The sequence below is a fragment of the Sturnus vulgaris genome, chromosome 1, assembly GCF_052056855.1.
Source record: "Sturnus vulgaris isolate bStuVul1 chromosome 1, bStuVul1.hap1, whole genome shotgun sequence".
Classification (NCBI taxonomy): domain Eukaryota; kingdom Metazoa; phylum Chordata; class Aves; order Passeriformes; family Sturnidae; genus Sturnus; species Sturnus vulgaris.
In genome coordinates this window covers 129,668,987-129,690,686 of record NC_142243.1, presented here as the reverse complement: position 1 = coordinate 129,690,686, position 21,700 = coordinate 129,668,987, and the positions used below count along the sequence as shown (strand labels likewise).

The following is a 21,700-nucleotide window of genomic DNA, read 5'->3' as shown; positions in this document are numbered from 1 at the left end:
CATTATTTTTAAAATAAAAGTTAGAAAGCAAAATGTTGGACTTGGGGTCAAATCGTGGTCTGTAAATGGTGCAGAATCTGATATTAGCTGAGAAAGGATTATTATAACCCTGCAAAGAGGAAGAAGAGATTTTAGCCTTTTCATTCTTTATTTACTTGATCTGGAAAACACTTTGTTCATCTTGAAAGACTACAGAACTGTAGTGTAATTTTAGAAGCCAATAGTGACAATAATTTGGAAACTTCAGACACACATAGCAGCATGACAAGCTGGCTAAGTTGATATTTGATTAACTTCCAAATCTTCATTTTGGCAGACTGAGCTTGTTTTATTCTCACTGATTGCTTTTTTTTTTGTTGAAATGGCAATTACAGTTCTATCACCTTCTAAATAACTTCCCTTTTCTGAGGTGTGTAAATGCCTATGTATGGATAAATTCAATCTGCCTTTCATGTTTTGATATTAATCATGCAGAAAATCTTCTTAGTAACACATTTATATTTTCTAAAAAAACGGAGACCTTTTGGAATAATTGGGTCACTAGCTGTAGTGGCTCTGCAATTTGTATTGAGAAAAAATAAAAACATCTATAATTTCTGTCTTTTAGTATGGAAAAATAACAATATTTTGTCTTTTCAATGTTTGTACCTCTTTACTTGAGTGAAGAATTTCAACAGAAAAACGTTTCCTCTGAGGGTTTTCCATTCAGCATTTTTGTTGCTCAAGGTTACTGATAAAGTCTGTGAAATGAGTGTTTTCTAGGGGAACTAAAGCTATTTATTTTCAAAGACTGACACACCAGGAAAAATGTGTGATGCATGACAATTGCTCAATCTCAGTTAAATCTTAGAATGTTATGATTAAGCTGATAGACTCAAACCCACAACACAGTCCCAATGGCTGTCCTGAGTTTTTCCAGAGGATTTGTGTCCTAGTGAATGCCTAGAAAACACCAATGTTCCCCTTCCCATCCACCACTTCCCAGCACACCTCATACTGCTGCTTTGGTATCTATGCTAGGTTACCCTTCCAATGCTAATTCCCCCCATACACTGATGGGGACTGTTGGTTGTAAATGATGGGTGAACAAAACCCCCCTGCAGCACGCGCAACAAGTCACCCGAATTCTACTGGAGTCAGCCAAAGTACAGGAAAGTAAAATTACATTGGCAAAAATATTCATGGGTGGAAACTGACATCAGTGTTCTTATTTAAAGTGCAGAGTTGCTTCAATTAATTTCCAATGTTTCTTTTTCAGCCTTAAGGTAAAGCAAAAAGCTTGTGATATTTTTTGGAAGTCATCATAGTCCTCACCTGAAAGGGGATCCAGGTTTGCTTCTAAGTGGTAGGTGTTTGTCTGTCCTTGTTTCTGCGCTTCACTCAGAGGTTGACTCTATGCTCATAAATTTTGGGCCAGCAAAATCTGTGGAGCTAATTCTGATCTACTTGTACTAAATAAAACTAATGAGGCTACTAATACTGAATATTAAGGTCAACTATGCTATATCAGAGAAGAGTTAATCTCCTTTAGGCAAGCATTTTGTTTACATGTCTAAGAGAATTTTTGGCCTGATCTGAGAGCATTGTTTACCTCTGATTAAATTAATTGATTGGTGTGTGGTTTTGTTTTGTTTTTAAATTGGAGGCGAAGCAGCTGTTTTTGATAAAACCCGAGCCTTTAAAATTAAAAATTTATTGTCTCAAAATTATCAAGCACCATGACTATCTTGTTAAATGATGACCGAGACTTCAGGCAGTCAAGACAGATGGCAGGGTGCAACTAAAAAAGTAAAACAGATTCATTGAAGAATATATTGCCTGTTGTTACACACATTTTTCTTTCCTGGAAAGCATTTTTATAAGTTTAGATAATTGGGAATGCTCCTTTCTTACATGCCAAAGAAAAGTACCTGTTGGTCTGACCTCAGAAAGAGGTACTAATTTTACCTACACATTCAATCTTCTGAGGCACATTGCCAACCACATGGGCTCAGTGTCAAAGCTGAGAACAGAACCCAAAATTCCTGATCCCACACACTTTGCTTAAAAATGAGATAAACAGAGGAGAAAACCCATTATTTTCAAGCTTTTAAAAATCAAATCTGTAAGATTTTAATGTCTGTAAATTAATTATATTATTCACACTACAATGTTTTAAAAGTTTTATAATTTCAAGTTTTGATGATTTTTTTAACTGGGAACTAAATAATATAGAGCAGATTCAGAGGAATAGATCTGAGTTCAATAAAACTAGTTTGCTTATTCGTTTTACAAAAATGCAATTACAGGCAGGAAAATATAGCAGAAAGAGATAAAAAAATGCATGATAACATTGCCTGCATTTTCTGCAGGTTTCCATGTGATCCCATGTGTACAGGATAGGATTTAAACAACAATTAGAAAAACATTATGTAGTCATTTATAAACCAGTAACCTGGTTAAAACGCTGAACACCACTTAGGAAATCTTCCTCTGATAAACTGACTGCCAGGAAAAATGGGGAGGAGGGGCTGGTGACAAGGTCCTTCCAATGACTCATGTAACAGTGGGTGAACAGCAAACACAGCTACTGTGCTACTGCATATATTAAATATAACAAAAGGCCATGTCAGGAAGTTTCGTACAATTTTTGATTTCATGGCATGCTTTTATTACTCTCTCTATTTTTTCAGTCGCAGGTTATTAGATTTATTGCAGCTGTGGAAGGTACAAGGAATTAGTATCTGTCGGGTATGGTGCCCCTAATGACTTTCTTAGGTTACTCAAGTACAAACATCTTGCACTGATATTTATCAAGTGAACATAATCTTTTACCTATTCATTTGTCTTAGGAGTGAGGAATATCATGTTCCCCTGACACTGAATGCAAGATTTCAATGAATGGTAAACGCAATAGAAAAGAGAAAATTTTGCATGATCTTAGTGATTTTTAAAGTATGCTGAATAAGATTTCTGGCAAAACATTGCTTCAGCTATTGCCATTAATAAGAAGTTTTAGCCTTTATTTTCTAAGTAGTATCCTTTACAAGTGCACTCAGAAAGCTGAAAGTTGTCAGAATAGCTACTGATCTTTTTGACAAGCCTAATCAGCCTAATTTGGCTGATAATAGTAGAGTCAGTCTTGTCTGCCCTGATGCTATGGACTGAAAAAACATGCATCTAAATGGAGAATGAAAAATCTAGTTTAATTACAGTCATAAATGAAATGCTATCATATTATCATATCTTTATCATACTGTCATGTTGCATATTTGATTAATCTTGCTATTTGAAATATTCAAAGCTGGGTTTAAACTAGATGAAATTCATCAGACAAATTTTGGTTCTTTTTCTGTAGATTTTGTTTGACTTTCTGCGGGGTATTTTCAGTGTTGAATTCCATACAAAATAATTAAAGCAAGGAATGTTTCAAAGTTTCATACAGATTTGCTATTAAATTAATTTCCCTTTAGCTACTTATAGGAGGGGTGGGATGCATACAATCACTCCTTTGACCAAACTAGTGGTAATTTGGTTCAGACTCCAAAGGAAGTAAAGGACTGAGCCATAGCCCAGACAGCCAAGAACTTCTCTAGTTGCAGTATGAAGATCCACAAAGGCAAAGAGTGGCACTGGGAGCATTGATGTGAGCAATGTTGGAACACCCATAATGCAATTAACACATGAACAGCAAGTAGACTTTCAAAGTCTCATTTATCAAGGAACAAAGAAAGTTGTGAGTACAAGGAGTCTCGTGCAGACTTTTCCCATTGCATGTAATTTGGCTACAATCCAGGCACTTTATTCCACAAATCTGACAGCCTAAATTGGCCTTCTTTGAGCTCCCCTAGCCAAGCAGCCTGGCAGCACGGTGCTGGTTTCCTCTGGAGCTGTGATGCCTCTCAAGGTTAGTTCTTGAAGCAGAGAGACCATTTACCAGTGGCATACTACTCAAAACTTTTAGTGTGGTAATTCTGATTTGTGCCTTGGTGGTTTTGAATCATTGTTCAAGTGATTGTGCCATACAGTACTACAGTGAACCTTGCTGCTGAACCTTGGCTAAGTTACTCTTCTATATCATCATATTAAAACCACTTTTGCTAATACCTTTGGTAGTGTACCTGTCAGCAATCTAAATCACCCATTTGTGACAAGAGGGAAATGTTTTTGATGAGCTTTGGCCACAGCACTATTTGGTTCCATTGATTTAAATGGTAATTGCATCAATTCCTACAAGAAATATAGCTATTATTATATCATAATGGTTTTACTTTTGCATAATGAAAATCAGTGCAGCAAGAGGATTATCCTGAGTTTTATGTCTGTGGCAGTTTCTGGTATTAATATTTGAAACATTATTCTCTATCAGATGTTTGAAACAAATTTGATAGGCTGAAAACGTGGTATGGAGGTGGAGAAAAGGACAAGAGTAAGAAATATCCTTGAGAGGTAAATACAACTAAAATATACTTAATAGAAAGGGAACCATAATTGTTGTTGAAATAACTACTGTAAATCTACATTGTAACCAGAACTGGGCCTTTTATAGTCTCTGGATCTTTGGTTCTAAAAAAAATTAATAAAAATGCCTCTTAAGACATCTCATTAAAGTTGACTCATTATTGTGGAACTCCCATCTAGTAATGCTTGTCTGGCTTCATTACTTTCAGCACAGCTACACTAGCATAAAAACAATGCTGTGATCGTGAATATATCCTTCAAATTCCAACCAAGCACTAACCAGTGTCTGATCTGAGTTATGATGCCATAAATCTACTGTATTTGCATCACATACTCTACCAGAAAACAGTTTGCTGTACTGAATGCTCAACTACTGAACCACTATCGTGCTATTACTATTATAGTTATTTACTATGAAAGATTGACAGTTTGATAGGAACTATTATTCTCAGACAATGTAATACAAATATGAGTTATTGTGCATAATTCATTACAGTTAATTATTTTGTTGGTATTTTATTAACCTTTGGCTAAAAGTATTTTGTAGTTTTTGGGTTTTTTTCCCCCAAATTTATAATACTTCAGGCTTTCAGTGAAGTAACTTGTAGCTACCTGTTTTATTTACAAGGGGATTGCAACGACTTGATCCAGTGCTTCCTCAATGATCGATTAACATCCTTTGAAACAAATTCAGAGAAGATATATGAAATGTTCTGGGTCTGCACTGGGTTGTCCATGTGCTAAATCAGGAGAATTAGGGAACCCCAGGAATGCTAATTCAGAAATGTTCTTCCTTCAATCTTTCAGCCAGGTATTTTTAAATAATATTAATAAGTAATAATAATAAGTAATAATAATAATAATAATAATAATAATAATAATAATAATAATAATAATAATAATAATAATAATAATAATAATAATAATAATAATAATATCATCTATATATATTATATATTACATTATATATTACATTATATATTATATTAACATATATATTAATATAATTAATATATGATATATTAATTATATATTATATTGATATATAATATAATGTATATTATATTATATATAATAATTCACATATAATATATAACAATATTAAGAATTAATAATAATTAAATAATATTAATTAATAATATTAATGTTATTTCTAGAAAGAACAGACTTGTTATAAAGGGACTGACAAGCTGCTTTTCGGATATCATAACGTGTTGGATGGACTGTGTTGCAAAGGCCACTTTTCTGTTCTCCCCTGTGCAGCCACAGCAGTAAGAAAAGTTTGTTTTCCTTCCCACTACTTACAATTTCAAACCATGGCAGACACACAAAACCTGTTTGATATCACTGGAGACTTGTGTTTCGGTAATTTGTGATATGCTTGTGATTTGCGTGTGAACTTAATTTAGTAAAAATGAAGATCTTTCATGAGAGCCTGTTTTCCATAAAATGGGATGGGTGTTGGAACAGTGTGTTTAGTCTTTGTCCCAACACTGTTGAGGAACAGCTTAAATTAAAAGGAATGCACTAGGAAGGAGCTCAGAAAGTTTAAGTTCACTGCTACTAGAAACTGTTCAATGTTAGGAGTGGAATGAAAGCTTGAATTATAGGTCCAGTAAAATCTGGGATAACCAGATTTTAACTTGTTTTTTTACCTAAAAAGAGCAAAGGAAATAGACCTGAAGTTTTCAACCCCTCTCACTACCTCTGACAGTCAGTTAAGTGGTTCAGTTAAGTGACATTAATTGTAAAGTAAGCTCAGGAGAGACACAACAAACTAGTGACTATTATATATATATGTAAAACTTAAAAATATGCATGCCCTCGTACAAGGGGGAGTGAGAAGCTGTGTGAAAGCATATGGATGAAAGTTTATGGCACACTTCACTGAGCAAGTTGAAGCCAACTTTAACATATTCATACATAGATGGATCGTGTTTCTGAGATGGCCTTTTAGAGAACTCTTCAGTATAAAAATGCAACAAAATTCTTTGGGAATTTTCTAAGGATATCCTTAAAGCCAGACTGTCTGGAATACTGGAGACATTTACTGAGAGACACTTTTGGGCAAACAGTACAAAAGAAGTGACAGACAAAAGAGGTGATGTTTGATGACTGCAGCAGGTGCTTCAAATGCATCCTGTCTCAAATTGGAGCTCGGATGTGCAATCAAGTTATTGCTGTGTAAAACTTATTCATGCTTTAGCTGAGCCATAATGACTGTTTGTGGGCATGTCTTTAGTCATAGAAAATTACAATGCAAGGTTGAAAATCATCTTGATCTAGATGGTGGATGAAGAAAGTGTGCAGCTGTTGAGTATGATGCTGTTTTGTGTGTGCAGCCAGGCAGACAACTGAAGAGGCTGAAGGGTTCTTAAACCCATGCCTGACTTAACTCAGATGGTGTCTTTCTGTACAGTTGATCTAGGCTGAAGGCAGGCATGAGGACAGCTGGCATCACTCAGTTAATGTGCAGTAACCTGTTCCTTCAAATAGACAATGTGTGAATTTAGGGAACTGATCCTCACACCTAAACACACAGCATACAGCCTGCGAAGTCACTTTGTTAGCAAGTTAACATTAGAAATAAATAAAGAAATATATTTTTGAGTCCTCTGCTGCAAAGATGGAGACCCACATATACGGGTTCAGAGGCTCCGTTCTGGCAGCATCTGGACTCTGGCAGTGGGTATGACCTTGTTGAACACCTCCCTTTATTGACAGACTTAGGAAAACAAAATTCTGTTCAGCAAACCTGCAGCAGGTTTTGTGAAATGACCTGGCAGAAGATTTACAGATAAATCTGAAGAACTCCCTAAAGGTTAAGTTATAAATTTAAGTAATTTTCCTTTTTTCCTCTATTAATATTTTTGATACTAGTGGACTTAATTAAATTTTCCTGCTGAAATGACTTCAGGGCATTAGATTTGCCCGTTTAAATATTTTTCTGTTTCCTCTGCTGGTCTTAGTGGTGAAAGAAAATATTTTCTTGATCATTGTCTTAAATTCCTTTAGCTCTATGTTTGGGAAACAGTATAGATTTCATTTTTGAAAAGCCTTTTGGAAGATTTTTTTTTAAAAATTCCAAGTTCAGTGTACTATTTTACGCAAAATAGTGACGTTTTTCTTATGTGGAAAGTTTTTGTTACTGTTGTCACATTGAACAACTTTAATTTTTAACCTTTCTTTCTTTTTTCTCAAAATATTTGTAACTGGCTCCATTCCAAAATTACATATTTTCTCATAGTCAGCTTTTTTTTTTCCTAAATAACTAAGCTTTTATAAAACAGGATAACAATATCTGTTAGGACATGCTTTACAACAAGCTTATATATCCACTTTACTTTTCAAAAGACAGAGGGCAATTTCAGATAAGAGGACACAGAATAGGTAGAAGCAGAGAGAATTCCCAAGTATTTCTGCAGGGGTATTCACTATAGATTTGGTAGCACTGTTACTGTCCTTCCCTTTACAGATCTATCAATGATTAGAATAGAAATTAAAGCTTATAGGAATCGGCCAGTATATCTACATAAATATATGCCAGTATAAAACAGTCTAAATGCAACATGCATACAAAACTACCATCTTCATATCATAAGTATACAGGCCAATACTGCTGACTGTTTGAATAAAAACTATAAAGGAAAGATACATAATTAAATTTATAATTCCCTTTCTGTGGAAAACACCCATACCCTGAGATTTCTTTGAAGCAATCCTTCGCTGAGCAATCCTTTATCCTATCCATTGCAGGTTTGCAGTCACTAATCTCCCTAGTCTTTGCAAAAGGAAGAAAGTGTTATTATCACCCTGCAGCAGGCAGGAAAGTTAAGGTGAAGTAGCCCCTTCAAAAACTTGATAGAAATGTCAAGGGAGGATGAAAAGGACAGGGATTTTACATCACTGACAATCTTAGTTGTAAGCTTTAAGGTCTACAGGATTTCCAGCTTCTCAGCTAGAGGGTCCCAGCCTTTGGGAAGGTGGAAGGCATGAGGCTGACTGGCTCCACTGTCCCGACATTGCACCAGGCTGCACCTGGTTGAAATGATGCACAGAAGTCCTCTTCCTCGGCCTTTCCTTGTTACCATCCTCTTGGGATGGGGGAGATGCCACTCCTGCCAGGATGCAATGCAGAGGACACCACTCTCCATGTGCAGTGAGCCACCTCCTCTCATCACTCATGCACTTAGTGATGACATGCAGAGAAGCTGGAGCTGGTTCCCCACCATGCCTTAGATGTGTGTCAGACCTCTGAGCTGTCTTTGCAGCTGCGTCTGCAACGCACTGCATTCAACTAGTTCCACAATATGAATCTTGGAAAGGCTTTTAACTTGGAAGCAGTGGTGTGCAAATGTGGCTGTGCCAATTCCAGACTTTCACTGCTAATGAATTCTTCCTGTGCTGCTTGCTTTATAGAGCCTTTCCTGCTGAGGCCTTTGATAGATGAAAAAATTCTTCTACTTTTTGTGTCATATAGTGTGGATATATGTTAACTATGTCAAATCCACAGGGTGAAATGACAGTATTGAGCAGTCAGAATCTAATGCACTGCATGTTAACATCCCCACTTAGTTGTCTGTAATGGGGAGTCTGCTACCTAATTAGTGCAAACCACACCATTCTTGTTAAACTGTGGCCACCCCTATTGCAAAAATCACTCCAGCTCTTCAGGTATTAGCTATGGTGGGAGATTATATTTACAAGTATTTATTAATTACAAAATGCCAACTCCCTACAAATTCTGAGTGACAGCTTCTTACTTCATATCTGAAGAAGAGAACCTGTCTCCTTAGGAATGAGGAATAATGTCATCTGTTCTATATGGCATGTAAAAAGATGAGAGAATTCATGTTTTAGTAGCTTCTTCTGGGAATAATGTTATTCAGAATATAGAAATTCAAGACAGTCTTGAGCTGGCTAATGGGACACAAATCTGAAAATTACAAGTAGGTTTAAATTGCATTTGCAGTAAGCAGTACAAACTACTGCTTACTCACATGCTTCGTTACTCCAGACTTGCTGTTGATTCTGCTGGGTCCCTTGCTGACTGACTTCTGCTGCTTCACTAAAAGATTTTTACTGTACAAATATGATAAAATATTTTTTAAATGAAAGCAATGACAATGAGCAAAAAAAGTTTTTTCAGCTCAGAATAAGAAAACTAGGAAGGGAGGGAGTGTGTTATAGAGGCTAAATCACTGTGACTGTTCCATTTTAATTAAGAATGCATACAAAGGTATAAATCTGACTATCCAAATATTTTTTAATGTTGCTCTAGAAGAACTTAGGAGTTTAGCACCATAATGGGTATTTCATGAAAGGTGCAGCCTCAGATTGAAAACCCAAACATTTCTTAGCCAAACATTTCTTAAGCAGAATTCCTTCCATCAAAATTTCTGTATCAGCCAATACAGCCTGCAGAGTATACACATGGAAGATAGAGACTAGAGACTGTGGAAAGCACATGTTTAATAATGGAAAAGTTCACCATTTTAGAATCTTATTTAATTTTGAAAAGCAGCAGTTAAAAAAAAGAAAAGAAAAAATACCCCACTACATTTTTACATATATAAAATAATAAAAGTAAATCAATATAAACTACATTTTATTTCCTTTCTAAAATCACCAAATGTAGTAAAAAATATTTTTCTTGTTTCTCCTCGGAGGTTCCTATGCTAAATTGATATTACAGTGCATGAGGATTATCGGTCTAGGCACTAGTAACAGAACATCACAGTGCTGCTGTGACCTTATTTTGTTAATCCAGATTGTTGGTTCTCTGTGGTTACTTGTAGGAACCATATAGACAGACATGTCATGATTATTCCTTACCAGCTCATTGCTGCCATCCTCATCAAAATCCTCCTCTATCCCATCAGTCATATCTTCTCCATCCCCATCTGCATCTGGCCCTCCTTCAATTGGCTCTTCCGTAGAGTTATCTGCATTCTCTGATATGCATTCCTCTTGAATCAAATCAGCATTATCTTCCATTTGTTTCTTTTGGGCTTCTGTAAGGAAAACATACTCTATAGAGATTCAGTAGCCTTTCCTATTGGTGGCAAAGGAAAGTGCTCTGCAGAAGAAACTTAAGCTTCCATCTCCAGATGTACTAGCTTTGTAAAATTCTGTGTGATAATGTCTACCGGGCAAATATGACTGAAAACTTTTCTTTCCAAAATTAGTCCATAAATAAATCACAATATCAATGTGGTCATCTACCCCATCTATGCCATGCAGTGGATGAAGGTTTGATTTACCAACAGATCCAGCTTTCTGATTCTCTGTACTTGACTTCACCTTAGAATCCAATTGGCATAGTCACCAGATATTTATTCATGTGCAGCCAATGAGAAGTACATAAATATCTATGCTCTGAGAAGCAGAAGGCTGTTAATTTCCAATATATAAACAAGAATTTGTGTGAATTTACTGTGAATATATCTTAACAGCCATACAGGTAATCAACAAATCCTTTTAGACAGGCAAACATGTTTTTATGGAGTAAAGCATCCATTACTCCTCATTAGTATAATGTGCTGAAGTAACTGGAGAATGCTCCCCTCCAATGAACCAAATATTGGCTTTCTATATTTTCTGAAAAGGGGAGAAAAGAAAGACCATTTCCATGGAGGCCTGAAGAATCTGTTCTGGTTGACTGTTCTGGTTCACGTGTTTGAAAAAGGACTGGATGTGGCAATTGGTGCCATGGTCTAGTTGAGGTGTTAGGGCATGGGTTGGACTCGTTGATCTTGAAGGTCTCTTCCAACCCAGTTATTCTGTGATTCTGTGACTTCATGAGAGTAGCTGCGTTGTTGTGACTAGGTATTGTGAAACTCTTGGCTACACTGAGGAACGTCATCCAAACAGCAGAAATCCAGAGGAAGATTGATGGAAGAATGACAGAGACAGACTGGCTAGAAGAATGTTTGAAGAATGTAGAAGAAATAATCAGTGTTATTCCTGTGCATGTCAGGAACTTACATGAAAAACTTTAAGTACTCAAAATGAGTCAGGCCAGAGAATTGGTTGCATGAATCTAGAAAAACAATGTCAGTCTGAGGGTGATCAATGACAGAATTTCTAGAACAAAATATTTCTTCCTTTGTCAGAGTGACTGTTTTGTAACACTAGTAGTTCATTACCTATCTTGTTGGACAGCCAATGAATCAAGTATTGCCTTGAACCTCTATATTTTTGAAGCTCTTTGAGCATATTATTTTTTTACCATAAATTATTACCAGGAAACACACTATTCAAATCTGATTGCATTTTTCTGTTCCATAATCTTAAACAAGACATTTGTTTTATGTTTTGACTCTGCACATTTATTTTGCCACTTACATTCATCTCTTTAGTCTTCATCAGTCTTTAGTCCCTCATTTTCAACTTCGCTTACTGAAGAAAGAGAAAAATTAAGCTTTCCTCCCTCAGTCACCCAAAGTCTTCAGAAAGATTCTTAGATTTGAAGAATGCAAAGTCGTCTTAGACAGCTGCTTCAACAGTACTGTAGTCACATGTATTAGCAGAAGATTCAGCCCATGGAGCCTTATCTAGGTAAGATGCTCCATACAATGCCAAGCTAGTTATAAGTGATTGTGTTACTTGCCTTATGCACAAGGAAATATGGGTGGAATCACCCATGCCTTTTATGTCTGGCCCTACCATTTCCTGTCTTAAGCCACTTCTGAGATCACTCAGCTCTGGCAATGACAACTGAATAAATTTTGGTTAAGGCTTTTAAAAACAAGGTTGCTGAATTGATAGAAAATGCATTTAAATGGGAAACCTTCTAAGATACAGCTGCTAAAAAAATTAGGTCACTTACTAAATTGTCTTAATGAGAACATAGACTGGATTCTTCAGAGAAAGCTAAAATACCATCTCAGTACCCATCTCTTTTGGGCTCTTTGGACAACCTAAACTTAAGTACCTAACTTTCAGCCTAATTAGAGCCTAATCTCTAATATTACAGTAAGAATATTCTCTAACTTTTTTTTTCATGTCAGAATAGCTTTTTCCCAGCTTCCTGGTTCAGATTTTTTCAAGAAAAGGAGCTGTTTCTACAGTTTTCCTATGTACAGGAAATCCTATTTTCTATATTCCCCCTATTGGAAAGGTTAGAGGTTGACAACAGAAAAAGCCAGAACATCAGCTGTTACTGTAAGGAGAGTTTTCATGCAGCTGTAGAGCAATAACCAATGTAAGCACTGAGTTTGTCTAGCCTGTAACATCATATGCCTCCAGATGTAACAAATTTTAGGATTAAAAATTCTTCAGGAGAGGGAGTCAAACTTAAAAAAACAAAAGAACAAGATGATAGCTTGATTTTTGCTTTATGAAATGTGAGACAGATCCTCTCCCTGATCCCAGTGTCAGTGAGGCCACGCCTTCTGGCGGAGGAAAATAAGAAATAACATTGCCAGGCCATAGAGAAGGAACAAAATCATCTCATCATCTCCCATCTGATATTCTAAATGAAGTAGTTCAGCTACTGATGTAGCTCACAGGAACCTTTTTGGATCTGCAGACTAATCACCCACGCTGCATAACCCTCCTCATCAGCTCAGGAAACTTAAATGGAGTACCATGCTTATGGGTATCTTTGAGGTATTCTCCTCACACCCTCTAATGAGAGACAAAGAATATGAGGAATGAGTTCTGCACCTGATGTTTTAAAACATCAATATTTTGAAAACGTTTTTTGATATCTGAGGATGTTCATTGCTTGTCTTCAGAAGGCATAAGACTATGACTCAATACAAATCAACATTTTCCTCTTTGAGCTATTTAAATGAGATCACTACAGTCCTTTAGCAAAAGTGAAAATTGGATATCAAAGTACAATGATCTGCAGATTGTTTTGCATCGTAACATAAAAGCTCCCCAAGGTAGGGATGCACAGTCAGAGTATTTCAGTGCACAAGGGACTCAATGGAGTGCCTTGCAATTACATCTTCACAATTATATCAGCTTTTATCCAACTTGCATAAAGTACAAAATAGAATCTAATGAATACATATTGTGCAGAGTTCTCCTGAAAGAGATAATCACACACTCTGCTAATGGTTTACCTTAGACTTGAAAAAAGCCCTCAGCTTTGTGAGATAAACTGTAACAGCTGGGGGACTGGTCCTTGTCTATCAACTTAGAAAATGATTGTAAAGAAAAGGTAGGTTATTTTTCAAAGATTTTTTTTTTTTTAACATTACTTGGGAACAGGAGAAATCCATATCTAAATTCCTATTTTGCCTGTGTCAGGTTTCTAACCTTCAACTGCTAATTCCCAGTGATGTTTTAGATGGTCATGATGGAATTGTCTTTATGTGTCCCCATGGGTTTTTGGCTTCATGTAACTGACTACTGTCCATAGATCCAGGCAGCTGTGGGCTCTGAGGCAGAATGACTTTCACACATTTCATACAAAATTCATAAAAAGGTTTTATCACAGACGGGAGGGGTGAAAAAAAAATTGAGTTTTTCATGAGATAAGGCTTCCATTTCCCTGCTGACTTTCACAAAATCAACTCACTAGTATAAAGCTGCTATAAAAAAAATATGTGATCTATAAGGAAATAGCAAAGAAAACGCCATAGACAGGCATAAGAACTGAGTTTGGCTTTATATCTACCATGGTGAAAATACAACCTTATAACTCTCAGTTACAGTGCTTTAAAGTGCTGCCAGGTGAGATCATTCATCTAACAAAATGAACACTGCACTGACTTGATTAAATTATAAAGTAAATTATAAATACAATCCAATATAAAATACTGGATTTTTTTCATTCCCAAAGTTTGCCAAAACCAAAAGTTTTTAAGCCAGAAAAAAAGCTAAACTGCAGGTGTAACCAGCTTTACAAAGAGGCCAGAGCTTGACTGAATTACTGAGGTTGGAAAGTATCTCTGGGCTCTCCAAATCCAATCCCTCTTCAAATCAGGGATGAACTCAAATTTTGGCCCAGGTCCATGGGTCATGAGCCCAATGAGTTTGAATGTTTCGAAGGATGGAGCCACTATGGTCTCTCTGGTCAACTCACTGTACTAGTTGCATCTCTTTTCCTTATATCAAACAGATTTTTTCTCCTTGCTTCAGCTTGTGACTATTACCTATTGCTTATTGCTCAAGCAATAATTATTGGTATACACCATCTGTTAATTCTTATTGTACCTAGTACAAGCATCCCCATGGTCAAAAACTTCTATCTTTATTCAGTTCAGTCAGTTTTTTAGTGGTATTTTGTTTCCAGAACAACTAGAGAAATTATTTTTTCCTACTACAACATAAAAAAACAATTCTTAAATGATGATGCATGTTCTGTGAAGAATATTAATCTATCCTCTCAACAGTTCTACCCGAGAGTTAATTTACTTTGCTTCAGGCCTCCATTAAGTACCAAAATTTCAGAAAGCTTCCATTCTCTTTAGTCTGTCTGCTTGACTGGTAACGAGGTTCTAATTAATTTCACTATAAATGACTTTTACCTACCTGCTTCAGCTTTTTGCTGCTTTTCAATCTTTTCCAGTCTCCCTAGCAAGGAGTCAATCTTTGTTTTGATTTGAGTTAATTCTTTCTTGATTGTTTGCAACTCATCTGATTTCACTGTGGAAAGAACAAAATGCAAAACATGAAATAAACTATATTTGTGGTAACATTCCCCCTCCCAAGCAAAATATGTTCTTTCTTTTCTGTTTGGTAGAAATCCTACTCTCTCATTTTTGTCAATATTTTCGGAAATTTAGCTTTAAAAATTAACATTGTTAGTTAAAAAGGCAGAATCCTAGAAAACCGCAGGATTCTAAGCTTTAATGGCAAGACTCCATGTAAGGTGTGTTGCTCAGTAATAATAATTTCAGGAAAAAACATCTCAAAAGCATTTTCATAAATAGAAATAACTTTTACTTTAAAATATGCTATAGTGAAAGAATAATTCAAATATGATAGACACGTCACTGTCTTGCAATGTTATTTTGCTGGACTATTTTGTAATAATACTGACAATAAAAAAAATCCCTTACAGTATGTATTTCTCAGCAAGAGTGAATGGTAATATAAATGCTAGGGCAGTCAGGAATGCAAGATTATGTTCCAGTGAAAAAACTCATTGCAAGAAGTGTCACATTTTGCTGCTTCAAAAGCTTTCAGTTTAGATTCAGTTGGCAATTTCTTGTACTTTTTCCAGCTATGGATAATATACGAAAATATTTCATTTTATGATCACATCCAAGGACATGGAGGCATCACCTATAAATTATTAGCTGCAGTTTCCAAATCATTATTGCACTGGTTTACTCTTCATTTTTGTTTATTATTGCTCTCCCATTGTTTAACTTAAAAAGGAGTAACTGCTTTGGAGATATTTTGGGTTCAAAGGAAACAGCGCTGCAGCCCTCATAAATTAACTCATTATTTTGGCATTATTGGAACGTTTTTTACTCTCAGAAGGTGGTCCAATCAAATTCAGTTGCTCTGTCTGTGCTAGGATATCATGTGGAAAAGGTCAAGAGGAGAAAATGGCAACCCTGAGCTAGCATGGGAGAATAAAGCCATTTATAAAGGGCCAGAGCAGGCAACAGAGCAGTCACTCTTACAACTCTTATAGGAAGAAATGGACCATCACCATGAGGGACTGGCAGTGGAAGAGTCCTGAGCTGTGTTACTCCTCCACCACTCCTGTAGGAGGAAGAGCATTGACTTGGGTGTGTGTATCGAGAGCATGGATACACACAACAGGGGGGTCCTTACTGAGCCTGGGAAAAGGGATGTTCTGCTATGAAGAAGAACATGTTCCCTTTCTGTTAGAAAAATCTCCTGGCTGCATCTTGCTACATCAGTCCTGCTCATTGATCCTTGGCCATGTCTGCTATCATGGTTTCTCAGGTAACTTGTGTTGGGCAGTCAATCTGATGATGGAGTGTGAAGACAAACTACTGCCTACTTCAGTGATAGTTGATGAGTATGTGTTTGCTTCAAATTAGCCTCCTTCCAAACTTGTAGCACATGCACTGAGGTTGAAATCAAAGATTTCTATCTTAGAGTTTGGGCCACGTGTATTATGGTATGACATGTCAGCTAAAGGCAGTAGGTTGCTATATGCGGTAATGTGCTTATTTAATCATGCTCATATTGAGAAATTGCATTATCTCACAGAATAAGCTGAAACCTCTGATCTCACATTGAATAAACAGAAGGACTTACAGAAAAAAAGCATAAAAAATAACCTTTGTGCTAGACTCATATATGCTATGCAGTATTTGATGGAATTATTTTGTGTATTTATAGAGTGAGGGTTTAAAATGTGCTTAGAGAACTAACAGGTCACTCTCCAATCCCGCAGATCTGAAACAAAATGTGAAGATTCTGACAACTATATATTTAGAAGGTTACTGATTCCCCAGGGGCAGTGGCTGGTCCACACTGGAGTAGCAAGGTAGCTCAGAATTCAGAGTGAAATGGTGTGAACTGCTCCAATGGGGAATGCTAAGTGCTGGCAGCAACCCACTTTGAAGCCTGTTGGCAACACATTCCACGCAGCCATGCTGTTGTGTCAGGGATTCTCCCTTGACTGGCAGACTGCAGGCTGGCCAAGCCCAAAAGGTCAGACTCAGAAGTGACACTGCAAGGGACCTTATGGTACTTGTTTCCAGTCTACTAAGCAAAGCAGAGTACATTTGCACATCTGAGTTTGATAAGGAAACAGGCACATGCATGGATAGCACTGCTTTTCAACTCAGGTCTGCTGCACAGGGGCTTCTAAGTGGTGTCTCTGGAAAAACTAGGCTGGGAAGAAGATGGCACCAAAAAGAACAGGACAACAACGAGGATTCAAGGAACAAACCCCAGTGGAGAAGGACAAGGGGATGCTGGGCAAGAGATGACTGAATATGAGCCACTGTGTGCCCCAGTGGCCATGATGGCCAATGGCATGCTGGCCTGTATCAGCAATAGTGTGTCCAGCATGACCAGGGCAGTGATTGTCCCTCTGTACTCAGCACTGGTGAGACATCTTGAGTGCTGTGTCCAGTTCTAAACACCTCAGTTGAAGAGAGACTGAGGTACTGGAGTGAGTGCAGAGAAGGGCAATGAAGACAATGAGGCTGGTGAAAGGTCTAGGGGGTAATTCATATGAGAAGTGTTTGAGGGAGTTGGAATTGTTTAGCCTAGAGAAAAGGAGGCTCAGGGGACACCTTATCACTCTCTACAACAAACTGAAAGGAAGTTGTAGATAGGTGGGAGGTGTCCACTTCTCCCAGATAACTAGTTATAGGGCAAGAGGACATAACCTCAAGCTGCACCTAGGGAGGTTCAGGTTGGATCTTAGAAGTAATTTCTTTATGGAAATGGTTGTTAAACATAGGCAATCATTTCCAAAGGAGTCACCACCCCTGGAGGTGTTCAAGAAACCACTATGTGACATTTAGTGCTATGGCCTAGTTGACAAGGTGGTGATCAGTTAATGGCTGAACTGGATGATGTGGAGGCCTTTTCCAATCTAAATGATTCTATGATTCCATAATAGAGTCATTCGCTTCAAGTTAACACTAAAAAGGACTGAAAAAAAAAAGAAAAATATCTCAACCAGTCTGCACAAGTTCCAAACTTTCACTCTGTTTCCAACATTGTGATAGTGTAATAATTTGAATTGCTTGTTGTTTTACCTTGCAGAGGATTGTACAAGTCTTCAAAATTATTGTCCTAGAGAAATTCCACTCTCAATTATAGTGTAGTGGGCATTTCTGTAGTAACATGCAACTATCAAAGACAAATTATGAAGGATCCTGATGAAAAATAAGTTCCTTGCCACAGTTTAACTGCATCCAGCAACTAAACACCACACAGTTGCTCACTTCTCACCAACCCCGAGAAGGATTGGGGCAAGAAAATATGGAGGGTAAAAGGGAGAAAACTCATACGTTGACATAAGAACAGTTTATTAATTGAAATACAATATAATGATGATAATAATAGCAATAATAATAATAATGAAAAGGAAAACAACAGAAAAAGAAATAAATTCCAAGGAATAAAAGCAATGCAAATGAAAACAGTGACAAGTACCCTGAACAAGCCCTGGCCAACCGTCCCCTTAATTTATTGTTGAAGATGATACCATAGTCTGGAACATGTCTTTGGCCATCTGGGGTCTCCTGCCCCAGGTGTGTCCCCTCCCAGTCCCTTGTGCTCTTGGTGGGGTGAGGCAGAGAAGGACGTGACTCTGCATAAGCTCAGCAGTGACTGAAACATTCCTGTGTCACCAACACTGCTTCCAGCACAAATTCACAACACAGCCCCAATAGTAGCTACTGAAATAAAATTGACTCTGCCCCAGCCAAACCCAGCTCATCATTCTACCCAACACTTGTGAGGCCACATCTAAAGCACTGTGTCCATCTCTGGGCTCCCCAGTACAACTGAGAATGAAGAAGACAAAGCCAGACTCTTCTCAGTAGACCCCACTGACACACCAAAGGCCTTTGGCATAAATTAAAGCACGTGAAATTTCATCTAAATGCAAGAAGTTTATTTTTTCTTCCCGTGGGTGTGGTCAGACCAGTCTTGGGAAATTTTCTTTGCAGGGTACTTGCACCAGAGGAGCTCCAGAGGTCCCTTCCAAACTCGAGCGTTCTGTGAGTCTGTAATAGCACTTGGGAAGAACTTCAGTCTTTTAAAACAATGTTAAAATGTAAAGATTATAAATTCTGTGCTCCAGGTGCCCTGCTTTGGAGTATAGAAATTCTCCTTTAAACCATCATGTTTTTTTTTCTTTTTTTCTTTTTTTTTTTTTTTTTAAATTGATCTCAGGCAAGAAATAAAGCCATTGGTAAACACGGTAAACCAGAGCTGCATGTATCCAAAATATCTGTTCATCTGCTTTTGAGAAATTGAGTAGGAAAATAAACTAAGTTACTCTTTAGGAATTTTTTCTCAATTATCAGCTAAATAAAGGTCAGCAGATAACAGAAATGCATATATTGAAAGGGAGAATAATTACTAATGAAATTAGTAATGGCTAAATATCTTCAACAACTCTGATGCAAAAATGCAAACAAAGAGGTGAAATTTGCTGATGACATGAAATTGAAAGATGTCACCTATTCAGAGTAAACTGGAAAGGAAGAAAAGGTCAGGTGATTTTAAGGAATGTTATGTTTGAAAAAATGATGAGATATCACTGAAAAAGCCCCTACACTTAACAGCAGAAGCCCGACTCTCAGCACCAAGGCTCATCGGCAGAAGAAGACAGTGACAGAATTATTCTTGGGTTGATAATAGACTACCACTGTAAGCAACCATGAGAAGGAAAATGCAGTGCTAGGGTGTGTCAAATGATGTATTGCTAAAGATGGAGAAGTGTGTTGTCTTTGTATGAGGACCTGGTGAGTACAGGTTGAACCACTGAATTTTAGCAGGTACATGTGGAGAACAGCTGTGAAGATGACCATAAAATGGAAAGCCTTTTAGTGTGACAGACTTGTTTTTCTTCTTTGCTGAAGACAAGAAAAGGTAAAAAGAAATAATACTTTTATGCTAAGACAGCGTCAAAAAAAGAATATGAAAAAATGAGAAACAAACTAAGCTGGAAATTACAAGAAACAGAAAAAACCCAAACTTAACTACTTTTAAGATGCATCTTAAAAAAGATGATGCGATTACTTGCAAGGATAAGGAATTTGATTTAGTGACTCTTTTCCAGTCCTCTGTGGCCTTCTAGAATGCATCTTTCACTGAAGCATCTAACACCAAAGGAGACTACCACATCCAGTGCATAATAAGAGGCATAAAATCAAGGTAAATCACATTTTTAAAAATGAAAGTGCTACTTTGTTGAACTACAACTATATTAGTGAAATATTTTTTGCTGTAACTGCAAACTGATTCATCCACAAAGCATGATCCAGATTTCTTTGAGAAGAAATGTCATGTACTTTTATCTAAGCCCTTCATGTTTAATACAAAATATTGTATCATATTTTACCTTAGAAATCACTGAAAAAGGATCAGCTGATGAAGCTAAAGTCTATGAGTCAAAATTAATTCATTTAAAGACATAATTCAATACATATTTTAACATCTTGTCTACTCCTTAATTTCAAGCACACAGAGTACAAAAGATTTGATTGATGTTTTCTTCCTGATCTCAGATGTGTAAAATAAAAGTGCATACCCTAAGAACTTTAATTTCTACATTATAATAAAAAAGTGAGTCCTTCCCAGTTCTAAATAGCAATTTGAATGTACTGCTTCATACCATTAACATGAAGAATTACTATGTGTGATTTACCCATCAACATGTTTAGTTTTATGAGTTACTTCTGGTAATTTGGAAATGCTGATTTATGTTTTTCTAGTCTTTGGAGTTAAAAAAAATCCAAAATATTGATAACTGTTCCTGGAAAAAATATTGATCTAGGAAAGAAGCAAATCTTCCTAATGTATTTTATGTTTTGGAAGCAAATTGAAAGCACTTTTTGGTCAAAAAGGAGTTTACTGTGCTGGCAGATATTATTTTTGCAGATGTGCTCATCAATCAGCAAGGCATTTTTGATACCATGTTTTTGTAATATGCTTGCACAACAATAAACTTCTGCCTTTGCATTTCTTGTTTTCAGAAGTGAGTCCTTTTGATTTCACTTAGTGTTCTCCTGTATTCTGACCTTTAATATGACCCATGGGGTTGATTTTCTGGATCCAGTCTGAGTGTGAACAGTTATATCTATGAGCTTTCTACTTACATCTGAAGGTGATCTCATGAGAGTTTTGCTATATAGGAGTGAAATCTTCCAAGCATAGTCAATACCAGTTTGACATTGTTAATTCTAAACTTGCAATTAAGGCGTTTTATGGTCTTACATTTCATTAAAACTCAAAATAGTTTCCTTCCCATGAACTATATGTTTCTCCTTATTGAAGAAATCCTTTATTTACTTAACAGTAATTTAACATTAGAATTTGACAGTGAATTAGTTCAAGGGTTCAGATTAGCAGTGTAGAGTAAGGGGCTACAAAAGATTAAATTGCTTCCCCCCACAATTCAATATTACCAACTTTTCCAAGAAAATGGCAAAGTAAGTTGCAAAACATACCTTCTCTACTTTCTTAATTGAAGTTTTAAGGGAATGGCTCCACTATTTCTCTGATAAAGGTCTTCTAAGAAGCTGATTTCATCCCTGTCCAAGTCAACAAAATCATATTTCTATATTTATGATGGGTTGACTGGAATTGACAAAAATGGAGGTAATTCTATGGGAAAATTAAG

General features: G+C 36.6%; 1 protein-coding gene across 8 annotated transcripts in view; it reads right to left on the bottom strand.

Annotated features, from left to right (window-relative positions):
• RALYL (RALY RNA binding protein like) overlaps positions 1-21,700 on the bottom strand; it is a 365,612-nt gene that overhangs the window by 10,158 nt on the left and 333,754 nt on the right. For 7 of the 8 annotated variants that reach the window (XM_014870738.2, XM_014870736.2, XM_088176807.1 and 4 more), the window contains 2 exons: positions 14,932-15,045; positions 10,276-10,454 (listed from right to left, as the gene is read on the bottom strand). In XM_014870738.2, the coding sequence (XP_014726224.1) occupies positions 10,276-10,454; positions 14,932-15,045 (293 nt within the window). The remainder of the gene's footprint in view (positions 1-10,275; positions 10,455-14,931; positions 15,046-21,700) is intronic. The other variant, XM_014870740.2, reaches the window with a different exon arrangement.